At 47.6% G+C, this 24,189-nt stretch overlaps 1 protein-coding gene across 7 annotated transcripts in view; it reads right to left on the reverse strand.

The window, feature by feature from the left end:
• Positions 1-24,189, reverse strand: part of EDARADD (EDAR associated death domain) — a 115,222-nt gene that overhangs the window by 62,310 nt on the left and 28,723 nt on the right. For 5 of the 7 annotated variants that reach the window (XM_042908344.1, XM_042908348.1, XM_042908343.1 and 2 more), the window contains 3 exons: positions 18,111-18,169; positions 14,238-14,277; positions 1,039-1,097 (listed from right to left, as the gene is read on the reverse strand). In XM_042908344.1, coding sequence (XP_042764278.1) covers positions 1,039-1,097; positions 14,238-14,277; positions 18,111-18,169 — 158 coding nt within the window. Of the gene's footprint in view, positions 1-1,038; positions 1,098-14,237; positions 14,278-18,110; positions 18,170-21,955; positions 22,280-24,189 lie in introns of all 7 variants that reach the window. The other 2 variants (XM_042908347.1, XM_042908346.1) reach the window with 1 other exon arrangement.

Below are 24,189 nucleotides of genomic sequence, written 5' to 3' on the forward strand. Positions count from 1 at the left end.
GAGTATCACTATTAATAACTTATGACAGACTGATGTTTGACAAGCAAGCCTAAACAAAACCTCCAATTTGTCTTGCTAAAAATTAACTGGGTGTTATGGAACGGGCAGGACCGAACCAGTCCATCGTGAGGCAAGACAGGCTTTTTGAGACATTTGACACTCTAAATATAGTTCAGCAGATGTGAAGCATTATGCAATTTGGCTAATAAGCTCCGAGCGAGTGGAAAGAAATGGACTGGACAGTACCAGAAGTGACTGAAACACACGGTGACCCAAGGAAGCTTCTGGAAGGAGGTACCTCAAAAGGTGAACAATGGAATGAATGACAGGCAATTCTCAATTTTGGGGGTACATTTTTGTCCTATCTGGAGTTTAAAAGAACATTCTTTTAGAATCAGAAAACAACACATGGATTTGCTTTTTGGAAAAAGACAATAAAAATGATGTGAAGTTTGACTTCTCATATCTGAGTAAAGTTTTTTTTTTTTTTTTTAAAGACAACCCTTTTATTTTATTTTTTTATTTATTTTTGAGACAGAGACAGAGCATGAATGGGGGAGGGGCAGAGAGAGAGGGAGACACAGAATCGGAAGCAGGCTCCAGGCTCTGAGCCATCAGCCCAGAGCCCGACGCGGGGCTCGAACTCACAGACTGTGAGATCGTGACCTGAGCCGAAGTCGGACGCTTAACCGACTGAGCCACCCAGGCGCCCCCTGAGTAAAGTTTTATAAAAGCATTACAAAAATGGCATAGGACTATCCAGTTTTGTTGCGGCTTAATAAACATCGATGGTCTGTGTTTAGCATATAGATACATATTCATTTCAAAGGACGGATCAAAGGTACCATAGTTACTGAAAGCAACAGACGTTTTGTCAATATCCCGTACAACTGGGATGCTTCAAGATCATTTCCAGACTTATTTTATTACCTAGAAATCTTCTTCCTTATTTTCAAAGCTCTGGAAGAGAATCTCTAAGACCTTCCAGTTGGATTAGCAGGCACCTAAGGGTGAAAATAGAACCAAAATGATTCTTACCTCATGTGGCGCATCAGAATTTGTTGGGCCGTTCAAAGTAATTGGATCACATTCCTCAGCTGGGGGGGGAAAGAGACAAAGCTTGATAAAGAAAGGGCACGCTCTGCTGTGTGAGGCTTGCAATTGGGACTCAGTGCTATGTGCTGCTTTGACATCTGGTAAAATCGGGAGGACCTCGGTTCTCCTGCCCTCTCTGCTTCTAGGCATAAGGCCCCAGGCTACCCGCCGCTGCCTGCGAGGGCACCAGCTGAGGGCACCAGGCACGGTTCCTACTTAACCCTGAGTACTGACTTTCAGTTCCCTGCCAGCCCACTGAATTCCTCAGACGAGCCGTCCCTGGGGAACCAGGGACGCTACCTCCTCTTGCTACTACTACCCTTACACCTACAGCCGCTGGTGGCTGGTGCCCTCTGTTCCCGTGGGCAGCCTCGTGGGATGTGACCCTGCGTGGCTTGCGGTGTCCCCCTCCCCCAGGCTGTGAGCACAAGTGACTCATGTCAACCTCATCTGTCCAGTGTCAGGCATGTATGGCCATCCCCATAACCCCTGGGCAGGATCCCTCCCGCACTGCTGGGGTGAACAGGAGGGGATCAAAGCAGCTGGCCTCGTGAACTGCATGGCCCAACCGCTATGGAAGACACTTTGTCAGATGTAACTAACTTCCCCGCCACAGTTGAGGCTGCCTGGGGCTGGCCGACTTGCACTCTGGCCTACGCAGCACTGTGTGTCGTCTTTGTTCGGTGTTTGTCCTCTCCTCCCACCGAAAATGTCCCCGTCCCCAAGGTGAAAACTGTTATTGACTATGCCCCAGTGTGATGTGCTGTTGGGTTCGACTGATGTCTGGTGGGTCAGCTCTGAGCATCCCATCCATAAGCCAGTGCGCCTGGGCCCCGCGCAGCCGCTTACAGGAGCCAAAGGACCGATCCTGCAGTCATGGGCCCGCTGGTCCATACCAGACCCATAAGCAATACGACCTTCCTGGAGGTGGACCCAACCCCAAGCAGATTGACTGGCATTCCCTGGAGGAAGAGATGGCTCCCTACGAGGTGGGCCGTCAGCCTCCCAAGCCTCTCCCCGTCAACACTCAGAAAGTCCGCACCATGAACGATCAGAGACAGAAAGTGAGTGCTGACCCTTTATACAGGTAGAAGTAGAAATACTCCCAGGGAATCTGTACAGAAAGCCCCAAAAAACAAAGAAAAGGCAGGGCCATAGCAGAGCTCAGTTCCAGCCCATTGCCTGCTGGGCTGCTCGGCCACCTCTGCCTGGCTGCAAGGAACATCCTGATCCTCGGAGTTATCGGGGAAACCGTGGTACCCCTGGGGCACGGCACGGGGTTAGTTCGACCCTGACACAAGCCCGGGGTCCTGAAAACATATGAAAGCAACCGCTGCCCAGGGAAGGCCCCAACCCCGTGGTACCGATTTGAGGCTCTGTGGAGGCGGAAATGCAGAAATACGAGCGGGGTAGAGGATTCCCCCACCTACCTGCACCCAGAGTTAATCCAGTGATGCAAAAAGAAAAGGGGACGGGAAATGAAAGAAAGAAACTGGACAGAAAATGGAAAGAAACTGGACACCGGGGAGGAGATGAAAGGAAAAAAAGGACTGCAAGCAGAGGTCCACAGTGGGACCCAATGACCCAATGGGAAATCCAACATTTACTGAAATAATTTACATAGCCAACCAGTAAACGAGTGCTGGATACCCCTGTGCCTGACAACGTCGGTTCTGAATCAGCTTTAATACCTGCTGAAATGCACCAACCGGCAAACCCTCAGGGACTTAATCAGTCCCGGGGCTCCAATTACAGTTACACCTGGAGATGCCACTAAATGTAAACATGAGGTCCCCACGTAACCCTAGAGAGTTCTGGAACGTGAAACAGAAGACAAATAGGTATGACTCATCCTAACCAAAAGAACTATTGTTTTGCCTCATTTTCCCATGGTCACGGCACCCATTGCCTTAGATTATCCCATGTGGGCATGGTGGCTCTGACTCAACAAATTACTATTAAATTAAATCTTCACAGTTAGAAGTTGATTTGAACGCAATGGGACCCTACAGACCTCTCAGTGCAAGCACCTAATACGGCCCGATGTAAATTAAACAGGACCTTCAAAGATCAAAACTTACTATGTAAGACCTGATTTGAGTGAAGGGTGGATTAACTGCTGCCTCTCCAATTAACAGCTGAATTTGGCCTGTTCTTAAACCCGAAAGGCAATGAACAGTGTCTCACAGGACTTTACTGCGGCCTTAATGTGGTGGCCCCATCCATTAAGGCACCAGACCCAATGCCCAGTATTTTTTAAATTACTGACTCCGTCCCATCAGCCACTAATAAATATCTGGCTATTACCAAGTGGGCTAATATGTTCTGCTCAGTGTCTATTTGAGCAACCTCTCAGGTGCCATGTGCCTTCATCGCCAAAGGCAGTCGTACATGGTGACCGGGCTCCGTATGGGGGACCCAACAGCGTTGCCCTAGCACACGGTCTTTGCAGGCAAGATCTTAACTGCACCCAACCTTCTCCAGGATCGTGGGTATGCCAACATGGATGACATCCTCCTCCAAGGATATCCATTTGACATATTCATCCAAGCCATACAACATCCATAAAAGAGCTCACAGAAAGGGAACAGGACACTGACCCCCACACAGCGTGCGGCCCTACCACCTTGGTTAAATTCCTGAGAATCTGTTGGTAAGTTAAGGGCTGCTCCATCTCTGACACGGTCAATAAAGAGTTAAAAAAATAGGGGCGACTGGGTGGCTCAGTCTGTTGAGCGTCTGACTTCGGCTCATGTCATGATCTCACGGTTCATGAGCTCGAGCCCTATGTCCGGCTCTGTGCAGACAGCTCAGAGCCTGGAGCTGCTGCAGACTCTGTGTCTCCCTCTCTCTCTGCTCCTCCCTCATTCATTCCCTGTCTCTGTCTCTCAAAAATAAATAAATGCTAAAGAAAAACTTTTTTAAGTGTTACGAAAATAAAAAAAAACAAACAAAAACAAAACATTAAGGGACACCTGGGTGGCTCAGCTGGTTGAACCTCTGACTCTTGATTTTGGCTCAGGTCATGGTCCCAGGGTCATAGGATCTAGCCCTTCGTCAGGCTCCGTGCTGAGTGTGGAGCCTGCTTGGGACACTCTCATTCTTTCCCTCTCGCCACCCCGCCCATCCCCTGCTCGTTCTCTCTCTGAAATAAAATAAAAAATAAAAAACAAAGAGTTATGGACCCTCTCAGTACTTACTACAAGTGAATACAAGTCCAACATCTTCTAGTTTGGGGGGAGTTCTGGAGGCAATGTATTCCTCATTTGCACAGTTTATTTGTTCTCACTGACACACTTACTTGTAAAGTGCTTCACTGTAAATCTGGCTCCCTCTAACAAAAGCCTACAACACGCATTCTCTGAGACCCCTTCACCATAAGGGTTTAAACAACCTCCTCATATTCTTCCTGAAGTCTCTGGACCACCCATGACCACCATATGCTATCTACGTGCTTCTGATGCATGAAACTGCCCTGCTAGACCCTTCTCTCCATGCATCCCTAGGGCAGCGACTGCTGGCTGCACACTGGGCTCTTCTGGAAACAGAGGCTCTCACTGACCCTGCACCTGTGAGCCTTCATACCCTGCTGCCTATTATGCCTTGAGTCACAGAAGCAGCTCCGTACAAGCTCGACATGGCTACTGAGACTTTACTGCTACTGAGTGGAGACAAACGTGGGCCTTCTGGCATGTTCCACCCATAGGAGGGCATGGTCTCCACTATCCTCAGGCTCTTGCCAGATCCACGGTGCTGGAAGAAGTCACCCTTCTGACATTCCTGGTTACCTGGGGAGCCCCTTCAGATCAACTGAGCGAACAACAGTGGGAATCTGTAGATTTTACAGGTGATATCACCACCATCATACATGATGGAGTTCATGGATAGTTATGCTTTCTAGCCCTCAGTCAACACGTCCCTGATAAAAGACTGCCAAACTTCAGGTGGTCATCTTAGTGCTGGATGCCCTGGCCAACAAGTGGCCCCATCGGCACTTTTCTTTTTTAAATACAAACTCTTGGACCACTGCCCAAGACTTGCCCACTCTGGGACAGAACTCTGGGAATCTCTTGCCTCACATATGAAGAGAATGTAAATCAAGGTAACAGATATCTCTGCACATAGTAAGGCCACAATGTAAGGCCTCACTAGAATATTCTCTATCCCCTTTGGAGTTCCAGACGTTACTGCTAATGACCAAGACATTCATTTCACTTCTCAGAACACAATGCCCGGCTCTAAAAGAAGCCACTCAACCGAATTTCCATCTACTCTCTAGGCAACAGGTTAAATCGAAAGGGAGGATGAGCTCCTCACAGAATTCCTACTTTATAGAACAAATAGAGCTCTTGCCTTGGGTCACTATTGCCATAGGCATTGGTTATCTAAAAAATTTTTTTCTTTAAAAATATTCATTTATTTTTGAGAGAGAGACAGAGACCAAGTGGGGAAGGGACAGAGAGAGAGGGAGACACAGAATCCGAAGCAGCTCCAGGCTCCGAGCTGTCAGCACAGAGCCTGATGCAGGGCTCGAACCCACAAATCGCGAGATCATGACCTGAGCCGAAGTCGGACGCTTAACCGACTGTGCCACCCAGGCACCCCGGCATTGGTTACCTAAATTCGTGCTCTCTGGGGACATGCCCTCACTATACCAGTGCCATACCACATGGCCCACCCTCTCCTGGTCCAGTGTCTGGTGTGCTTTTTAGGGAGGCCCTTCCCTACCCTCTAAGTCCCAATCATCACTAAGATTTAAATTGAAGTCAAGGTTATCATGGAGTCAATTGTGGTGTAAGATCTAAGACTAAGACTCAATACTAGCACTGCCTTGACATCTGGTAAAAATCAGGAGGGCCTCGAATGGCCGAGGTGCAAAGCTTTCCGCACACTGCCCCGTGATCGGCCCCTGAGCCGAGCACCAGGCACGGTTCCTACTTACCCCTGAGTACTGAGTTTCAGTTCCCCGCCAGCCCGCTGAATTACTCAGATGAGCCGATCACATCCTCCCTGGGGAACCTCCTCTCGCTACTACCACCCTTACCACCTACAGCCCCCGGGGGCTCACTTTGTTCCCAAGGGCAGCCCCGTGGGATGTGACCCTGCGTGGCTTGCGGTGTCCCCCTCCCCCAGGCTGTAAGTACAAGTGACTCACGTCAGTCTCATCTGTCTGGTGTCAGGCAGGCGTGGCCATCCCCATAACCCTAGGGCAGGATGCCCCCCCTTCCCCAGGGGGTGAGTAGGAGGCACTCCGGACACATTTCCCTCTGCTTCACATCACAACAAATTCCTCTGTGCTCATTCATCTGTCTGACATTTTACCAAGCCTTTCAGATTAGCAGAGTGGGATTTTACTTGTCTTGATAGGTCACCCTCCTAAAAGCCAAAGCTACGGCAGCTCTCTTGTCTAAGTGGCCACGGCCAGCGCCCGTCAAAGGCACCTGACATGCGTGTGAAACGTGTTAACACCTTTCAAAGAATTCACTTTGGAAAGGAACCTCCATGCTTAGGGCTGTCTGACACAGGTGTTGGCTTCACAGCTCCCCGAGGGTGGTGACGATGGCACAGGTGTGTGACAAACTGATTCGGGCCCATCGGATTTTAATCTGTGCGGAATTCCTTCCTGCACGCTAAACTTGAAAGGTGACAGAAATACAGAACGTTATGAAGGAAAGGTTTATGTCGATTTTGAGAGGTGTAAAGCTTTAAAGAAAGAATCAGTTATCAGGGTCCAACAGCTAACACTGAATGAGGGATTGATTGAGTCATCTCTTTTCCACATTAACATTCATTCACCTGTTGAGCGCCGGGCTGCTGGATTTGTTCAAACAAGGTGCTACTACGTTCACTGCTCCTGTACAATTCCCGCTAAAGGACAATCTTTCCCATTAACAGAATTATCTGAGAAATTTATTTATTTATTTATTTATTTATTTATTTATTTATTTATTTATTTATAGGTTTTTTTTTAATTTTTTTTTTCAACTTTTTAAATTTATTTTTGGGACAGAGAGAGACAGAGCATGAACGGGGGAGGGGCAGAGAGAGAGGGAGACACAGAATCTGAAACAGGCTCCAGGCTCCGAGCCGTCAGCCCAGAGCCTGACGCGGGGCTCGAACCCGCGGGCCGCGAGATCGTGACCTGAGCCGAAGTCGGACGCTTAACCGACTGCGCCACCCAGGCGCCCCGAGCCCCGCGTCAGGCTCTGGGCTGACGGCTCGGAGCCTGGAGCCTGTTTCAGATTCTGTGTCTCCCTCTCTCTCTGCCCCTCCCCCGTTCATGCTCTGTCTCTCTCTGTCCCAAAAATAAATTTAAAAAGTTGAAAAAAAAAATTAAAAAAAAAATAAAATAAATGTTTCTTCCTTTTTGAGAGAGACAGCATGAATGGGGGAGGGGCAGAGAGAAAGAGGGAGACGGGATGTGAAGCAGGCTCCCGGCTCTGCGCCGACAGTAGGGATCCCCACACCGGGCGCAAACTCAAGGAACCACGAGATCGTGACCTGAGCTGAAGCTGGACGCTCAACTGACTGAGCTACCCAGGGTCCCCTCTCTGAGGAATTTAAACTAAAAGCATGGTTTTTTACTAAGATTCTAGATGGTATCTTTCAAAAGGAGAGCAGTAGAGATCTTGCCTTGGCTTGAGTTCCTGAGTATAGTCCCCAGGATCCTGGCATCTGAGTGAAGTACCTCTGGGGCTTGTTAACAATGCAGATTCCCGGGCTCCACTCCAGACTTCCTTAACTGGAATCTCAGGGGCCCCAAGGGTCTGACATTCCACAGGCGCCCCACAGAATTCTCCTGCACACTCTGGCCGACAGTCACGGAAACGTGATTTCAGTCACACGGATCCTCAGAATGGCTAGTGTCACAACTGCCAACTCAGCGTTTGTGCAAAAACATGGTTGCTCCCCCAGCAGGATGACACCTTGAACTTAAGTAGTTACTTTTGTGAAGTGGTGCACCCCAGACATTCCCGTGGTCATTATCTTTCTCCTCTCTGCCCTCCACAACAGAAAAATAAAATTTGCAGGGTGGTCACCTTTGCATTGAAATCATACGCTGGGGGAGAGGGGTTGATTTGGGTATGTATTGTAACAGGAGGTTCCCAACAGAGTCCCAGTCCAGGTTGAGTGGGAGGGAATGAATTTATGGATTAAGCAGGACCAGCACATAGAAACTCATGCAGGCAGTAGGGGTGTTTAGTTTCCTGTTAGAACAAGGAAGCTTATCAGCAAAATGCTGTCAATCTAACGAGGAGAGAAATCATATAAAATACAGCGTATTGGCTTGCTAGTTTTAAGGCAAACATTTTTTTTTTTTTAACGCTTATTTGAGAGAGAGCACATCGGGAGAGAGGGCAGGGAGGGGCAGAGAGAGAGGGAGAGAGAGAGAGAATCCCAAGCAGGCTCTGCCCTGTCAGTGTAGAACCAGACCCTGGGCTCGAGCTCACAAACCCCAGATCATGACCTGAGCCGAAATCAAGAGTTGGACAACTTCACCGACTGAGCCACCCAGGTGCTGCTAGGGCAAACATTTTTACTTCTGATTTTAGTGAATTCTCTCATATCTGTTTATTTTTTCCTAACGTTTTCAAGTGGAACCACTGCTTCTACGTTTAGTTAACAAATTGTTCTAAAAGGTCCCCAAGTATCATCTATGCTTGAGTTCAAATTCCTCAAATTCAGTAACAATAGAATGAGTTTGCTTTACTTCTCTTTAGCTTAAAATTCACCATGAAATATTTTGAGTAAGAGAAAAGAGCAGTAATACTAGAGAAAAAAGATGATCAAAGCTTGACTGATTTATGATGTATTTATGTGCAATTTCCCCTCACTGGGAATAGTGGTTCAAAAATCAGAATTCTTTTTCCAAACACATTTTCTCTCAAGATGTGAAGAGTCACATTCCCTTCAGAACATGTAAGTCAGCAGTTTCTACAAGATATCAGGAACTCTGTGATATAAAATAAGCCCCACTTATGTCACAAACTGTAGACTCTCATCCTTTTTAATAGCTGTGTAATATTCTACTTTACACACACACACACACACACACACACACACACACACACACACACATCTTTCTTATCCATTCATCTGTCAGTGGACACGTGGGTTGCTCCCATATCTTGACTATTATAAACAATGTTGTAATAAACATAAGAGTGCATAGATATTTTCAAATTCATGTTTTCATTTTCTCTGGGGAAATACCCAATAGTGGAATTATTGGATCATACGATATCTCCATGTTTAATTTTTTGAGGAACCCCCCTACTCTTCTGCACTATGATGTGTACCTGAAACTAATGTGTCAACTATACTGAAATGAAAAAATATTTTAATAAAATAAGTCTCACTCTTAGTCCTGAGTTTAGGGCCTGCAGGCTCTCCCAGAAAAGCTCTCATAAAAGAGGCCTGACACATGAACCCTGACAGAATGAACCCCTTGAAATCTCTAAAATCAGGGGAGGAGGAAGTTGCACATTTGTTCCTGATAAGAACACAAGTTAAACAATTTCATCTCAAAAACATGCTGATCACTGAAATCGCACTAGATTTCCACAACTGATTTATGGTAAAACCACATTATTCAGAACCACTCTGGTTTGGACTGTGTAAAGGAATAGTGTTACCATGAATACAGTAGGAATACACTAGAAGTACAATAAAGGTTTTGTGAAACATGCTGAATCTGCCTAAGAAAATAAGTTTTGAAGACTTTTTAACCATATGGAAATAATTCAAGCTAGCTACAGATAAATCCTCTGTTAAATAAATAGGACGCCCTCAAATTTACTTAAACATTGTGAGTCCAACTCTGGACTTCATTAGATTACATTTACTTTGAAATCTATAAATTAGCACTCCTGTATCCCTTGGGTCAATTCCTAGCAGTGCTATTGCTGGGTCATAGGGTAGTTCTACTTTTGGCAGTGCTTTCAACAATAGCCAAATTATGGAAAGAGCCTAAATGTCCATCAGCTGATGAATGGATAAAGAAGATGTGGTTTACATATACAATGGAATACTACTTGGCAATGAGAAAGAGTGAAATCTGGCCATTTGCAGCAATGTGGATGGAACTGGAGAGTGTTATGCTGAGTGAAATAAGTCAGTCAGAGAAAGACAGATATGTTTTTTCACTCATATGTGGAACTTGAGAAACTTAACAGAAGACCATAGGGGAAGGAGAGGGGGGAAATAATAGTTACAAACACAGAGGGAGGGAGACAAACCACAAGAGACTCTTAAATACAGAGGACAAACTGAGGGTTGATGAGGGTATGGGGCAGGGGGAAAATGGGTGATGGGCACTGAGGAGGGCACTTGTTAGGATGAGCACTGGGTGTTGTATGGAAGCCAATTTGACAATAAATTATATTTAAAAATTAATTAATTAAAAAGAAATCTATAAATTAGATTCTACATTGATTCATATGGGTTTTCTTTCCCTAAAAACATTTATAGTGAGAAAAGTACCATACATGTTTAATGATTATATTGGCCCCATTGGTATGTTTAAAAAAATACTGGCAGGGGCACCTGGGTAGCTCAGTTGGTTAAGTGTCTGACTTCGGCTCAGGTCATGATCTCATGGTTCACAAGTCCTAGCAGGCCCTGTGCTGACAGCTCAGAGCCTGGGGCCTGCTTTGGATCCTGTGTCTCCCTCTCTCTCTGCCCCTCTCCCCGCTCAGGCTCTCTCTCTTTCTCTCTCTCTCTCTCAAAAATAAATAAACATTAAAAAACTTTTTTAAAATACCATCAGTTATTAAATCATAGATATTATTGAATAAAAATGTTGGAATAAGTTTTTATTTATTTAACATTTATTTATTATTGAGAGACAGAGAGAGACAGAGCATCAGCATGGAAGGGGCAGAGAGAGGAGACACAGAATCCGAAGCAGGCTCCAGGCTCTGAGCTGTCAGCGCAGCACAGAGCCCGACGCAGGGCTCGAACTCACAAACCGGGAGATCATGACCTGAGCTGAAGTCAGATGCTTAAGGGACTGAGCCACCCAGACGCCCCTGGAATAAGTTTTTAAACTTCTGGACATTCAGTATAAGATGATGTGTTTCTTTGGAGATGAGAAATTATGTGCTTAATAATACTATTCTCCAGGCGCTTGGGTGGCTCAGGTGGTTGAGCATCCAACTTGTCTAACTCTTGATTTTGGCTCAGGTCATGATCCCAGGTGGTGGGATTGAGCCCTCCGCTGGGCTCCGTGCTAAGAGCCTGCTTAAGGTTCTCTCTCTTCCTCTGCCCCTTTCCCCCACTCGCACTTGCATGGTCTCTCTCTCTCTCAAATTAAAATAATAATAATAATAAAAATAGTAATAGATAATACTGTTCTCTGTGAATAAGAATAGAAGAAAAATCTAGTCACATTTCTTACAATGGTGGTTTTCACAGTCATGCTACTTATAAACTCATTACCATTTTGGTTAAGATTTTGTAAAACTCAAATTCTAGGAGAAACCCAATAGTAGTTACTGTAGTATCAGACTGGTAAGCAACCAGTCTTTTTTTTTTTTTTTTTTTCCAAAACAGGAAGTCATGTTCAAGGGTGTTAAAAAAGATCTTTAGACAGATCTAACCATGACACTGCAACCCCAGAGTCACTGCAGCTCAGTGGCTGTCTCAAACAGTGCCACTTTTGCCACAGTGCTGGGAAAGCATCCTCAACCCTGATTTTTCCTACTTCTTTTTACCAGATTTCCCTCCACCATCTGATGCTCACCTATGCCAGGCACTGTTCTGGACTCATTTCACTGCATTCTTTTTTCTTTTTTAAAAAAATGTTTATTTATCTTTGAGAGAGAGAGAGAGAGAGACAGAGCGTGAGTGGGGGAGGGGCAGAGAGAGAGGGAGACACAGAATCCAAAGCAGGCTCCAGACTCCCAGCTGTCAGCACACAGCCCAACAAGGGGCTCGAACCCACGAACCATGAGATTGTGACTTGTGCCAAAGTCGACCCAGGCGCCCCCCATTTCAGTGAATTCTCACAAGCACCATGGGAGGGGAGGAAAACATTGTCTTCCCAACACTATAGACAGGAAACCGAGACCCTGAGATGTGGAGCCATCTGCTGAGGGCACTCAGAGCCCAGCAGGCCATGGTCTGGCTATAGTTCAGTTCTCTTGTCTATGTGCCTCCCTGGTGGATACACCAAATCCTTGAAACGTCTTAGGCTCCTTTTTTTTTTTTTTTAAGAGAGAGAGCAAGCACAGGGGAAAGAGAAAGGGGGGGGGGAGAGGGGGGAGAGAGGGGGAGAGAGGGGGAGAGAGGGGGGAGAGAGGGGGGAGAGAGGGGGAGAGAGGGGGAGAGAGGGGGAGAGAGGGGGAGAGAGGGGGAGAGGGAGAGAGAATCCCAAGCAGTGCGGAGCCTCATGCAGGGCTCGATCCCACAACCCTGGGATCATGACCTGAGCTGAAATCAAGAGTCAGATGCTCAACCAACTGAGCCACCAGGTGTCCCAGGCAGGCTCTTAAAGTGAGGTCTGCATCCCAACCACTCAGGTGTGCAAATACACACAGGTGCCTGGGCCTGACCCCAGACCTACCATGTTGTGATTTCAGAGCAGCTGGGCCCAGAATCTGCATTATAAACAAGCCTCCCCCACACTCCCAGATGGTTCTTCAGTGCGCGCTGAAGTCTGAGGAGCACCACCCAAGGCTGCCTCCCATCTGTCCCTGGCTGCCTGGCTTGCACCTCGCACCATCTTGCTGAACTAAAGAGTTAAATCACACTGGAGGATTCGGGACACTTAGAAGTCATTCAACAGGGGAAAGGAGGAAGTGAGCTTGCCAGATGCCACCCCTACCACAGCCAGGATTTGGACTCAGTCTCGGCTTTCGGTCTCTTTTCCCTACATCACTGCCACCCCCAGGACATGCACGGGAGGCAAAAGGAATTAAACTCTAACAGTGTAATTTCTGGATGCAGGGAGAAGAGTCTGGCGAATAAGGGATGGAGGGGAGGGGAGCTTTGGTAGAGCCCTAGACTTCACCTCAGGTGGGCCCAGGCAGGGAGCTCCCTCCCAACTCTCCAGTTGGGTGACCCTATGATCACCCCGTCACAAAGACTGCCAGGAAAAGCCATGTTGGCGGGTGCCGGGAAGCCCTACCTCTCCAGGAAGCTGGGGGCCCCTGCCATCTCTGACGCTGGTCAGATCTGATTGTCCCCCACCTCCCCCACTCTGGGTTGTCAGCAGAGCACGAGGTAAATGCTCCAGTAGGGCAACCAGCAGCTTGGCCTCCAGAGCAGATACAGCTTTGTGCACGGGCCCACAAGAGAAATAGGGAATGGCTGAGCCTAGCCATTTTTCTGGTCTGTACTGTGCCGAAAACGTTAGCCTGTGAATTACAAAGAGGTTTCTGGGGGATTTCTGTTTGTCTGTTTTCTGCTTTAGGGCCTGACAAGCATCCTTTGCCCCTCTGTCTAGTAAGAGAACCCTCCTTCCTGTGGTTTGGGTAGAACTCACTCTACACTCTCCCCCACCCAACCTCAAGGCTCATACCTGACCAATGCCCTCTTCCATCCTCCTGATGGCAACAGACGATTCACAGATGGCCACATGACCCAAACCACCCATATGACAGTCATCCCCAGAATTATGTGGGTGCTAGGGGAAACCCCCTCCCAACCTTGCTCTGCCATCTTGAGGGGGCACTGCGTAAAGCTGGAGGCATTGGTGACCACCTTTCCCATCATGAAGGGAAAGCCTGCCCAAAACTGGAGCCAAGACAGAGCCATGAGAGGGACAGAAAGACAGAGAGACCGAGCCTGAGAGCATCATTTAAATGCTTGGACCCAGGAGCGTCCAAAGACCCTAAGCCAATATGTCCCTCCTCCCTTTTTGAAAATTAACTTGAGTTAGACTTCTGTCACTTGCATCCCAGAGTCCTGGCTATCTTCATTTCAGGCATGTGAAAAACACCACAGGAATTTAATGGATAATTTCTAATGAAGTATCTTACAGATTTAAATAAGAAAATTCATGCCTGGGATCATCCACAAGTCGTCAGCTAAATTATCAGTATGTTTCTGTTTTACACACGAGAAATTGCTCTGACTGGTGCTTTGTTCAAGATATTAAAATAATCACAAGTTCAAGTACTTATATTAACCGTACATACCTTTAGGGAGTCCTGTATCTTGAATGGGGTATTTGTCTGACTGTGGAAACCAACAAAAGAAGAGAGTTATTCTTAAACACCATAGTCAATTGTAAGATCAAAGTGAAAAGAAAGCTTTGTTTTGGGGAAGTCATAATTTTAGTTTAAAACCTCACAAGTTTCTAGCCATGGCTTTATCAACAGGCCTGACCCATTGCTTGTTTTTATGCTTAGTGCATAAAAAATGAAATCCACATTGACAAGAAGTTAATGTTGGAACATGAGACAGAATAAGCCTTCTCAATTTCCTCAGCTCTGACCACTAAACCACACTTCCTCTCTTTTCTGCAGTGCTATTTCCCCTATTTCCTGTAGTTTAAAATTGAGGAACGTTTTCACGAATTATGGGGATAGACTGATATCTTGTCATCATTTCTGTGATATTCATTTGGGTCAACAAGCCTGCGTGCCAGGCGGTATTCACTATTGGAGAGCTCTGTCCTGGGTTGACTGGGATGGGATTCAAAAGCCAACCATCCCTACTGACCTGCACAAAGATCTACAAAGATCTACTCATTATGCATGACCATACACAGTTCCTCAATGCCCTGGATGAGGGCAATTCCATTGGAGGGAATTCAAAATAGCAAAGGCTCTTACAATCATGTATGTCTTTGTTGGTACCTCCATGCAGGTATCTAATGTTCTGAACACTTTGACTTCCGATTAAAGAATGGAGTCATTCTCTGATGACTTACATGAGAGGAGCGAGAATGTGCCCAGTCTCCCTATCCTGTCCCCTAACCCCTATTCAGCTCCCACCCTCCATCTGGGCCTTTGGGTCCATGCCCTCCAGCCTTAAAACGAAAGTTACACCTTCCAACTTGCCTGTAGGTCTCACACATGTCCTCCTCTGACAGAAGAGAAGAAGAAACAAATGTGGAACCAAGAATTTTGTTTTAAATCCCTTTCCTTGCAGTTACTTTGGAGATGAACAGTGAAGCTTCAGAACCTCTAGGAGCCTCGAACTCCTCTTCCACAGAAGAAATCAATCAATCATGGAGAACTTAAAAAGTCAAGTTTTCCCTCAGACTAAATTCTTCTTGATACTCTGTTCTCCAGAGAATGGAAAACACACCTGTCCTATAACACTTACCAGGCTGTTTTTAAAGTATGTAGTTGTCTATTTCCTGGAACAAACTTGGAGTTTTTCAAGAGAAGGAACTATGATCTTTGCAACTCCACATTTTGACTCAGTGTGAACATCTACCAAAGGTCTGCATGAATGAACAGGCTCGAGCAAACACAGGTTTCCTGAAAAGACATTCAAGCTAGGCCTGGAGAATGCCCAAGAACTTGGGTGACCAAGAGGAAGGAACACAGTAATTGCAGATGGCAGACACAGGTGGTCTGGACAGTGACAGGTGTAGAAGACCCATCAGCTTGAAGCAGAGACGCACGCTGGAGGGGGACAGGGCTGGATCCGAAATGATGGAGTCAGTTTACATGGAAGATCCTGGAAGTGAGGTGGAAAGATTTAATGGGTGCCATTCTAGGTGTTTGGGAAGGTTGGCCTATCCAACTGTGCATGGGAAGATGTTCAACACTATCTTGTAGAAACTCAGACAAGCAAATAATTTCAGCACAGTGCGATCACAAGTAGAGTTTGGGCTGTGGAGAAGGGGGCCCCAGAAGGTCCCAGGGTGAGGCAAAGAAAGCATCACAGGTCAGCGAAGCTTGAACTGAGAAGAGGAGGAACAACAGGGGTTCATCAGGTGAGGAAGCAGGGAGATTTTCTTCGCTGGATGGAGCAGGGTTATCGGTATCCCAGGAAGGTGAGAAGGCCTGGGTGTTTCAGGAGCAGCAAATAGCTACTCAAGCTTGACTCATCAGGAGGGATGCTGAGACGGGGTCGTGGAGGACCGCGTGTGCCATTCTGAAGAGTATAGGCTTAACCCCAGGAGCAGCTGCCATGTTATGGGTTGATGTGCATCTCCCCAAAAAAGACCTGTTAAAAGTTCTAACGCCCAGTACCTCCGAATGTGACCTCATTCGGAAATGCAATCACTATAGATAGAGGACTAGTTAAGGTGAGATCATACTGGAGTAGAGTGGACCCTCAATCCAAGATGACCGGTGTCTGTACAAGAGACACAGACCCACAGGGGGAATTCGGCCACGTGCCAACGCCGTGAGGGAACGGATGGGTGCAGTTACAAGCCGAGGGCCACCGCCAGTTACCGACAACCACACAGGCCTGCGGAGAGGAGAAAAGATTCTTCCTCCACTGATTCCGGGGGGAAATGGCCCTGCCAACACTGGGGTTTGGCTTCTCACCTCCAGAAGCGTGGGACATTTAGGTCACCCATTATGTGGTGCCCTGTTGTGGCCACTCCAGCAAACTGACCCAGGGAAGGCTTAGAAAAGTCAATCTGGCCCAGCGTGGAGAAGCGATCAGAAGTAGCTGTGACCCAAGGAGAACCTGATGTCGGGAAGAGAGTGGGAGTCCCAGGGGAGCACAGGTCGGGCACTAGGGACAGGAAGGACCGACTGAGTAACACCCTATAGGAGCCAAAGGCTCCCGTAAGGAACCACAGCACAGGGGATGACAGGAATGATCCACAGGGCTGCTCTGCATCCTGTCCTTACGGACGCAGGGGCAGGGGATTCTTTCATACTGATTTCCACTGTGTGTCCAGCTCCGTCCCATTCCCACTTAGGAAACTGCAGTGCTGACTAAAGATGTGAACACAAACATCTCAGGGCTTTGAGACACAGGTGCCACATGAATCACCAAAGACTTAAAGACATTTTGTTGAGTTGTATTGTTTAATTATATTGTTGTGTGCATTTATGTCATTCTAACTAGATCAGTTCCTCAGAATTGTTCATGACTGGGCAGTTCCTCTCCTCCAAATGCTGACAGAAAAGAAAAGAGAAGGAAGAGAAGAGAAGAAAGGGAAAGAAGGAAGAAAGGAAGGAAGGAAGGAAGGAAGAGGGAAGGAAGGAAGGAAAAAAAGAAAGAAGGAAGGAAGAAATGAGGCAGGAAGGAGAGGAAAGAAAGAAGAAGAAAATGTGTCACATACTATATGCATAATAACACATGAAATGTTATCAAAGGCACTGATTTGGTCATAAAACAAGAGGCAGTACCACATAGGAGAGCAGGGCTCCAGTCTGGGTGATTTTATACAAATCCGTTAACTTTCCTTGCTTCTTCTGTAGCATGGGGGTAAAAACAGCTGTCCTACCACCTCACCGCTTATTTGGAGAATGAAGAATGATGGATGTGAAGTCCTCGGTAAACCTTAAGCAGGAGACATGCTACAGAGTGGTTATGGGAAGGCAGGGCAGGGACCTGAAGCCAGCCGCTGGGCCGCTTCCAGTCGGGGCTCTTAACCTCATCCTCTGTGCCTCAGTCTTTCATCTGTAAAGCGGGCAGTGCTTACCTGGAGGGAGGTTGCAGGGATTAAATGCAATAACACACTGAACCAAACGGCGGACGCCCATCTGGTGAATGGGCAGCCCCCAGTTACTGGAAGGCAGCCCTGTTGTTTCCTTCAATCTCACATTAAATAACTTGAATTTGGAAGAAGAGGAAGTTAAAAGGAGACAGATAAGTATTGAGTAGACAAACGTACAAAGACCTGATGTAATCTAAGCAGATCACTTCTGGTACGTGCCAAACAAGAACAGAAACCTAATACCATTTTTAGCCTTAGAGAAACCCAAAGTTTATTACGTCACAGAGAACACTGTGATAAAGACATTTATCTTGGGAAAACCGAACTTGGGGTTTCTGATCTTCATGTTAATACTGAGCCATAAAAATGCAACAAAGGGGAAAAAGGAATAACAAGAATTATCGCCATTCATGTAAAGTTTGTAACCTACCACGTTAAAGGATAAAGTGCTAGGGTCCGTGTCTTCCACTGGCTCCTTTGCCATATGATCTGAAAAAAGCAAACAAACAAGTGGAGAGTATTTAATTTAAGAGCACAAAGGTGTCCTTTGAGAACTGTCTTCACAGCGATGCAAACCACCCTAATCAGGTTTGAGAAACACTTACTTTCAATCATTACTCAAAACAAATTCAGGAGGAATGGGGTCAGACCACACCAAGAAAGAGATTAAGACAAATAAACTTCATTAAAAAAAAAAAAAACAACACCATAATTTGGGACAGTTTCCTTGTAAATATCTATAAACACTCAGAGTTCCAAATAGTCATGAACTATGCAGATGTCATTCTCAGGACTATGTGGCATACTGGATTTGATTATAACTTTGTCTTCTGCTTCTCTCCATTTCCTACTCTTTTGTAACTCATTAAAAACTTTTTTTAATGTTTTATTTTTTAGACAGAGAGAGAGAGTGTGCAGGGGAGGGGCAGAAAGAGAGAGGGAGACACAGAATCTGAAGCAGGCTCCAGGCTCCAAGCTGTCGGCACAGAGCCCGACACAGGGCTCGAACTGACCAACTGTGAGATCATGACCTGAGCTGAAGTCAGCCGCTTAACCGACTGAGCCACCCTGGTGCCCCTCATTTTTATAACTTTAAAATACTAAGCATCTGGATGTGGTTTATGCAAATTAATAAAGAAATACCTCCCAGTATCATTATCAAACAAAAAGTGACTTTGATTTCCCAATATATTTGCTTCTTATTTACCACTTGTTGCATTTCAGGAACTGAATGAGGAAATGCAGAAAAAGGGATAGGCCTCGGTCAAAGCCACAGCTACATCTCAAGAATTTGCACAAAGTAGAAAAAGGTTCCCCTCTCCAAGACACTTTATCAGACATCTGCCAGAAAACTATCTTAATAAAGAACCAAATCTGTTTGGGGAGGGGGTCTTCGAGATTTATGCAGCACACCACCCATGAAACCCCCTAAGGGGCAGCCTTGGGTCAGCCGACTTTTCAACTTTCATTTTTTCCCTCCAGATCTTCATTAAGTATACACTGTGGACCAGGCACTTAGACCCAGGAAATGCCTTTGGGGATCCAAATGAGCATAGCAGGATGATTTATAATAATTTGTGTTTGTTCTCCCTAGATGTTTCCCTTCTAGAATGTGTCTGGACTTTCCCCATGTCTTTGCCTGGCAGGTGTTGACAATGCCCAAAGGAGCAGCAGTGTGAAGGGAACATCTATTTGTTTGTTTTATGACAGCCTAGTCATTGGAGAGATTAAACAAGATGGCCCAGAGGAGTGGGGACAAACGAGGAGAGCTTTCGCCAGTGTCATTCCACAGAGCAGGGGACAGACATCTGCAGCCTCATGAGTGGGGACCGTGGCCTGGTCCCTGGCAGAGCCCAGAGGTAGCAAGGCCACAGCAGGAGATGCACCAAGGGGACTTCCCAACCCCAGCAAAGGGACCCATGGTTTGTGTCTAGCCCAGAAACAAAGGGCTGCTGGATCGCAAGGGTCCTGCAAGGCCCAGACCCTGAGGACAGCAATGCCCACCAAAATGTACTAAAAATTCAAGGCCCCTCTCTAGTTTTCCAAGCACCACATCATCCTCTCAGATTCCCGTGTGACCCTGAGGAAGGGCCAGGTCCCGACTCGGACTGAAAAGGAATTTCCTGGGAGCCCAGGGGAATATGGACTCAAATATGGATTTAAATCCATGTAAACAAAACAGGAACCACCTGTGTTGCTGATTTCACCCAGAGTTTTCACAACTGCTCCTGCCCAAGTGATAAGTCATTATAATACAGAGCCCTCAGTGTTAAGAAACACAAGTGCAGAATGCTATGGAAACAAGAGGAAGCGTAAATGCCCAGCCTGGGGTACACGGTGGGGTTGTGGGGGGGGGGGGGCGGGGAGAAGATACTGCCGGGGAATGGACAGCTGGGTCTGGAAGGATGAAGTGAAGCTAGCCAGGAGAAGGGGTTGGGGAGGGAAAAGCATTCTAGAGAGAAGGAACAGCATGGGAGAAGGCTGAGAGGGGATAAAGAACATGGCACATTAGTATACTTCAGATATGTCCGGCCAGACACATCGAGTTTGGTTTCTGAGTTTTTCCTTTTCATTCTTCTCCTTCCGGTTCCTGGCTGGAGACAGGGTGGTGGAAGCCATCACTGAGTAATCTCAAGTTCCTTCCTCCCTCCCCACCTATCACGGCCTTGTTGCAACAATTTCATTTTCACTAAAGCATACTTAGATGCTAATGCTTTATTTTTTTTTTATTTTGAGAGACAGAGAGGGAGCGAGCGCAGAGGAGGGGCAGAGAGAGGGGAGGAGAAAGAGAATCCCAAGCAGGCTCCATGTTCAGCCTAACTCAGGGCTCAACGCCAGGACCGTGAGATCATGACCTGAGCTGAAATCGACAGTCAGATGCTCAACCGACTGAGCCACACAGGCAGGCGTCTCTGGATGATAATACTTTAAAACCTGCCCCCCACCGGGGGTGTGGTGTATCAGCAGGTATCAACAATGGCATTTCAGGTCAAGGGCTGTGCAGGACCTAGAGAGCTGGGGAGGGGTGTGTGTGTGGGGGAGGTGGTGGTTTCCAAATGACCCTAACAGAATTCATGCAGACATCACCCACTGTATCTGTAAGTTAGTTCTGTTTCCTACAGAAAAATTAGCATGAAAGGAAGGAAAGAGAGGAAGAAAACAGAGGACATGGTCAGGAAAGGCAGAATCACACCAAAAGTGGCAGTGAGGACTCAAACAGCACAGTTAAGGAAGGCACAGTGGGCTTGGGTGCTGAAGGCCTTGGTTCTCCCTGCCACATCCTGAGAGCAGTGGTCTGGCCTTGAGCCAGTGTGACCTTGGATGACTCACCTAAGTGCTTATGGCTTCAGGCTCCTCCCCTGTAACCTGCGGGGTGGGGGGAAGGGGGGATGGGGGGGCCCCAGGTGATGGATATTGTGGTCAGGCCAGGATTGGGAACCCCAGGTTGGAGGAGCGTGCCTCACAAAGCTATGAGGTGAACAGGAAAAGCCAGGCGGATGATGGCACATGTTTGGAGGCCCAAAGTCTCTTGCTTTGGTCTGAAATCTCTGAGACTAAACAGAATTTATGACGGCAAGGGCACAAGGAATTCAGGTTTTTCATTTTCTGATGTACGGCAGCAAAGCGAAAGGGTAATCGGGAAAGGCGATGTGTTCGGACCCCGTAGTAAAGGCACGTCCAGGTCTTCACTGGAGTCTCTGGCGTAGATCAGGCCGTGGAGGAAGTTCTTCTGTGCACATCACTGCCAAGCACGCACACAGACCCAGGCCTGCGTGGTGCCCAATGTGCCCTGCCTGACATCGTGCCTTCTCCCACCCGGGACGTCCTTGTGGTTCGCGCTCAACTACCTGTGTCCGCCAGGCCTGGGTGGGTGTGTACCAAGGAGGGTATTTGGAGGAGGGCTGATTCTGATTCTCTGACACTGGTCTGGAAGTAGGAAGTTGCCCTAAAGGACTTCTGAGAGCCCTTGAAGCTGCATGTTTACAGTATTATTACATATAAAATCAAATCTCTTATTTAGAAGCATTACAGTGTTTATTTTTTATAAGTTCCAGGGAACAGCAGGCAGGGCCCGCAGGCAAAGCTCTGACAGCAGCTGGGACATGGGGCACGGGAGGAGCCAAAACAGAAAGGGGGACCACATGAGCTCAGGCTGGGACTTCCCCTAGCTCCCAGCCGAAGCCCTGCTCTCTCTGGCAGTGCTTTCCTCCCAAAGCCACCTCGACTCCAGGATCAATGTCTCCAGGCAAGAAGATACACATCACCCCAAGTTACCTGGGAACTGACCATCTCGCTGATGGCACTGATGCTTAATTTATATGAGCGTCTTCTGGAGAGTTCTCAAAAGGCACGAGAGAAGCCCGTGGTGACCTGATGCAGCGTGGCCCTGGAGGATACCTGGCCCGGCTCTCGGAGACATCAGGGGAGAGCAAGCTAGGCAGGCTGCTAGATCGTTTCTTCTTTCTCTGGGCCTCAGGTTCCTAATCTGTAATAGTCAGGGGTGAACAGAGCCTCCACGTGTCCTTCCAGCTTTAAAGGTCCGTGAGCGGTGAGAAGCAGTGGCCCCATCGGCCAAAGAGCATCTTCAGGCTAAAGTCACTGAATGATATAGGAAGCCGCGGTCAGCACCTTCCTCTGAAATTCCCATTAGAGCTCCCGCTTACCTGGTGCCCAGCCCGTGCTGCAGGGGTTACCCCCAGGCTCAGTGTATCCTCGCAGGAACCCCGAGGAAGGTTCTGGTGCCTCCCTTTTTACATAACTGTGTGCCTAAAGTCACAGGGTAATACAAGAGCCAGAATCTGGACCTGGGACTTTGTGACTTCAAAATCTGCCTATTTTGGGGCGCCTGGGTCGCTCAGTCAGTTAAGTGTCTGACTTCGGCTCAGGTCATGATCTCATGGTTCATGCGTTCAAGCCCCGCATTGGGCTCTGTGCTGAGAGCTCAGAGCCTGGAGCCTGCTTTGGATTCTGTCTCCCTCTCCCTCTGCCCCTCCCCCACTCAACGCTCTGTCTCTCTGTCTCTCTCTCAAAAATAAACAAACATTGAAAAAAAAATTTTTTTTAATCTGCCTAATTTCCACTACTTTCTAGAAGTTCATGCACTGACTACCTGACATGCTCCCCTGGGGGGAATCTCAGTGTCCAGATTTTCCCTTTTAACAAGGATGTTAGATTAGGACCTACTCTAATGACCTCATTTTAACTAGATTACATCTGTAAAGCCTCTATTTCGAAATAAGTTCACATTCTGAGGTACTGGAGATTAGAATGACAACAATGTTTCTGGAGGAACGCAGCTCAACCCATCATAGTTTACTCTCTGGCCCCCCAATTCACATCCCTCCCACGTGCAAAATACAGGCACCAAGCATCCCCCCAAAGTACTATGCATTCCGGCACCAGCTCTAAGTCCCAAATCTCCTCCTGACTCCTCATCCGCTCAATGACCCAAATCGCATCCTTAGAACCGTGGACCGCAGCCCACGGCCTCTCCAGAAGCAACCGTCCCCTATTTTGCAACACACACCCTGGTGAGCCACCCAACAGCCGTATGGTTCCGCTCCAACACCTCCCTTCATTAGCCACGGAACACGGGCGCCACCCGTTCCTAGAAACAGTCTTTCAAGGGAAATCCAAAGACCTCCTCTAAGGATGTTCTTTCAGAGCGAACAAAGAGGGAAGCATGCCGGAGCGCCCTGGCTTTCCCAGGGAACCAGGAGCCGTGAGAGGCCTTGTGTGCTTTCGAGTGAAGAACTCAAGACAAGTTTCGAACTTGCAGTTTCAGAGCGAACTTATTTTTCCTCTGTTATTAGGATTTTGTGCGTACGATCGCTTTTCTGTTGACCGACGGCTGTTTTCATTCCTGGTTATGAAGAAGTCCTAGAGCCCTAACCATACTCGGGACACAAGGTCTCAGGGAGGCAGTGCTCTGGTGGCGCTGGCACACTGTTCATTTTCTCTTCTTCCCTGCCGTCTGCAGACCTCACATCAGGTGCTGAACAAGCGGAAGAAGGACCAGGGGTCCAGAAAGTGCACACCCAGGGGGTGCCTAGGTGGTTCAGATGGTGGCATCCAACTCTTGAGTTCTTCAGCTCAGGTCACGATCTCAGGGTTCACGGGTTCGAGCCCCACATCAGGCTCTGTGCTGACAGCACAGAGGCTGCTTGGGATTCTGTCTCTCCCTCTCTGTCTGCCCCTCTCCTGCTGCAGCATGCTCTTTCTCTCAAAATAAATAAACTTAAAAAAGAAGAAGAAAAGGAGAAAGGAGAACTCCAGCTTGCCACGGCTCTCTGGTGCATCTGAAGAAGGGCTAGCTGGTCTGGCTGGTCAAAGACCTGTGCTCCTTGAAGCGGTTGGCTCTCCTGTCCCGGTTTCCATCCCCACTGCTACCTGGGACCCACCTAAACTCATGGGGGGGGGGGGTGCTGGAAGGGGCAGTGAGAGACGAGGGGCCACCCAGGGCTGTCCTGAGCTGCTGCCCCACCAGCAGCCTCACTGCACAGTGCAAA

This window comes from Panthera leo, chromosome D2, assembly GCF_018350215.1.
Source record: "Panthera leo isolate Ple1 chromosome D2, P.leo_Ple1_pat1.1, whole genome shotgun sequence".
Taxonomy (NCBI): domain Eukaryota; kingdom Metazoa; phylum Chordata; class Mammalia; order Carnivora; family Felidae; genus Panthera; species Panthera leo.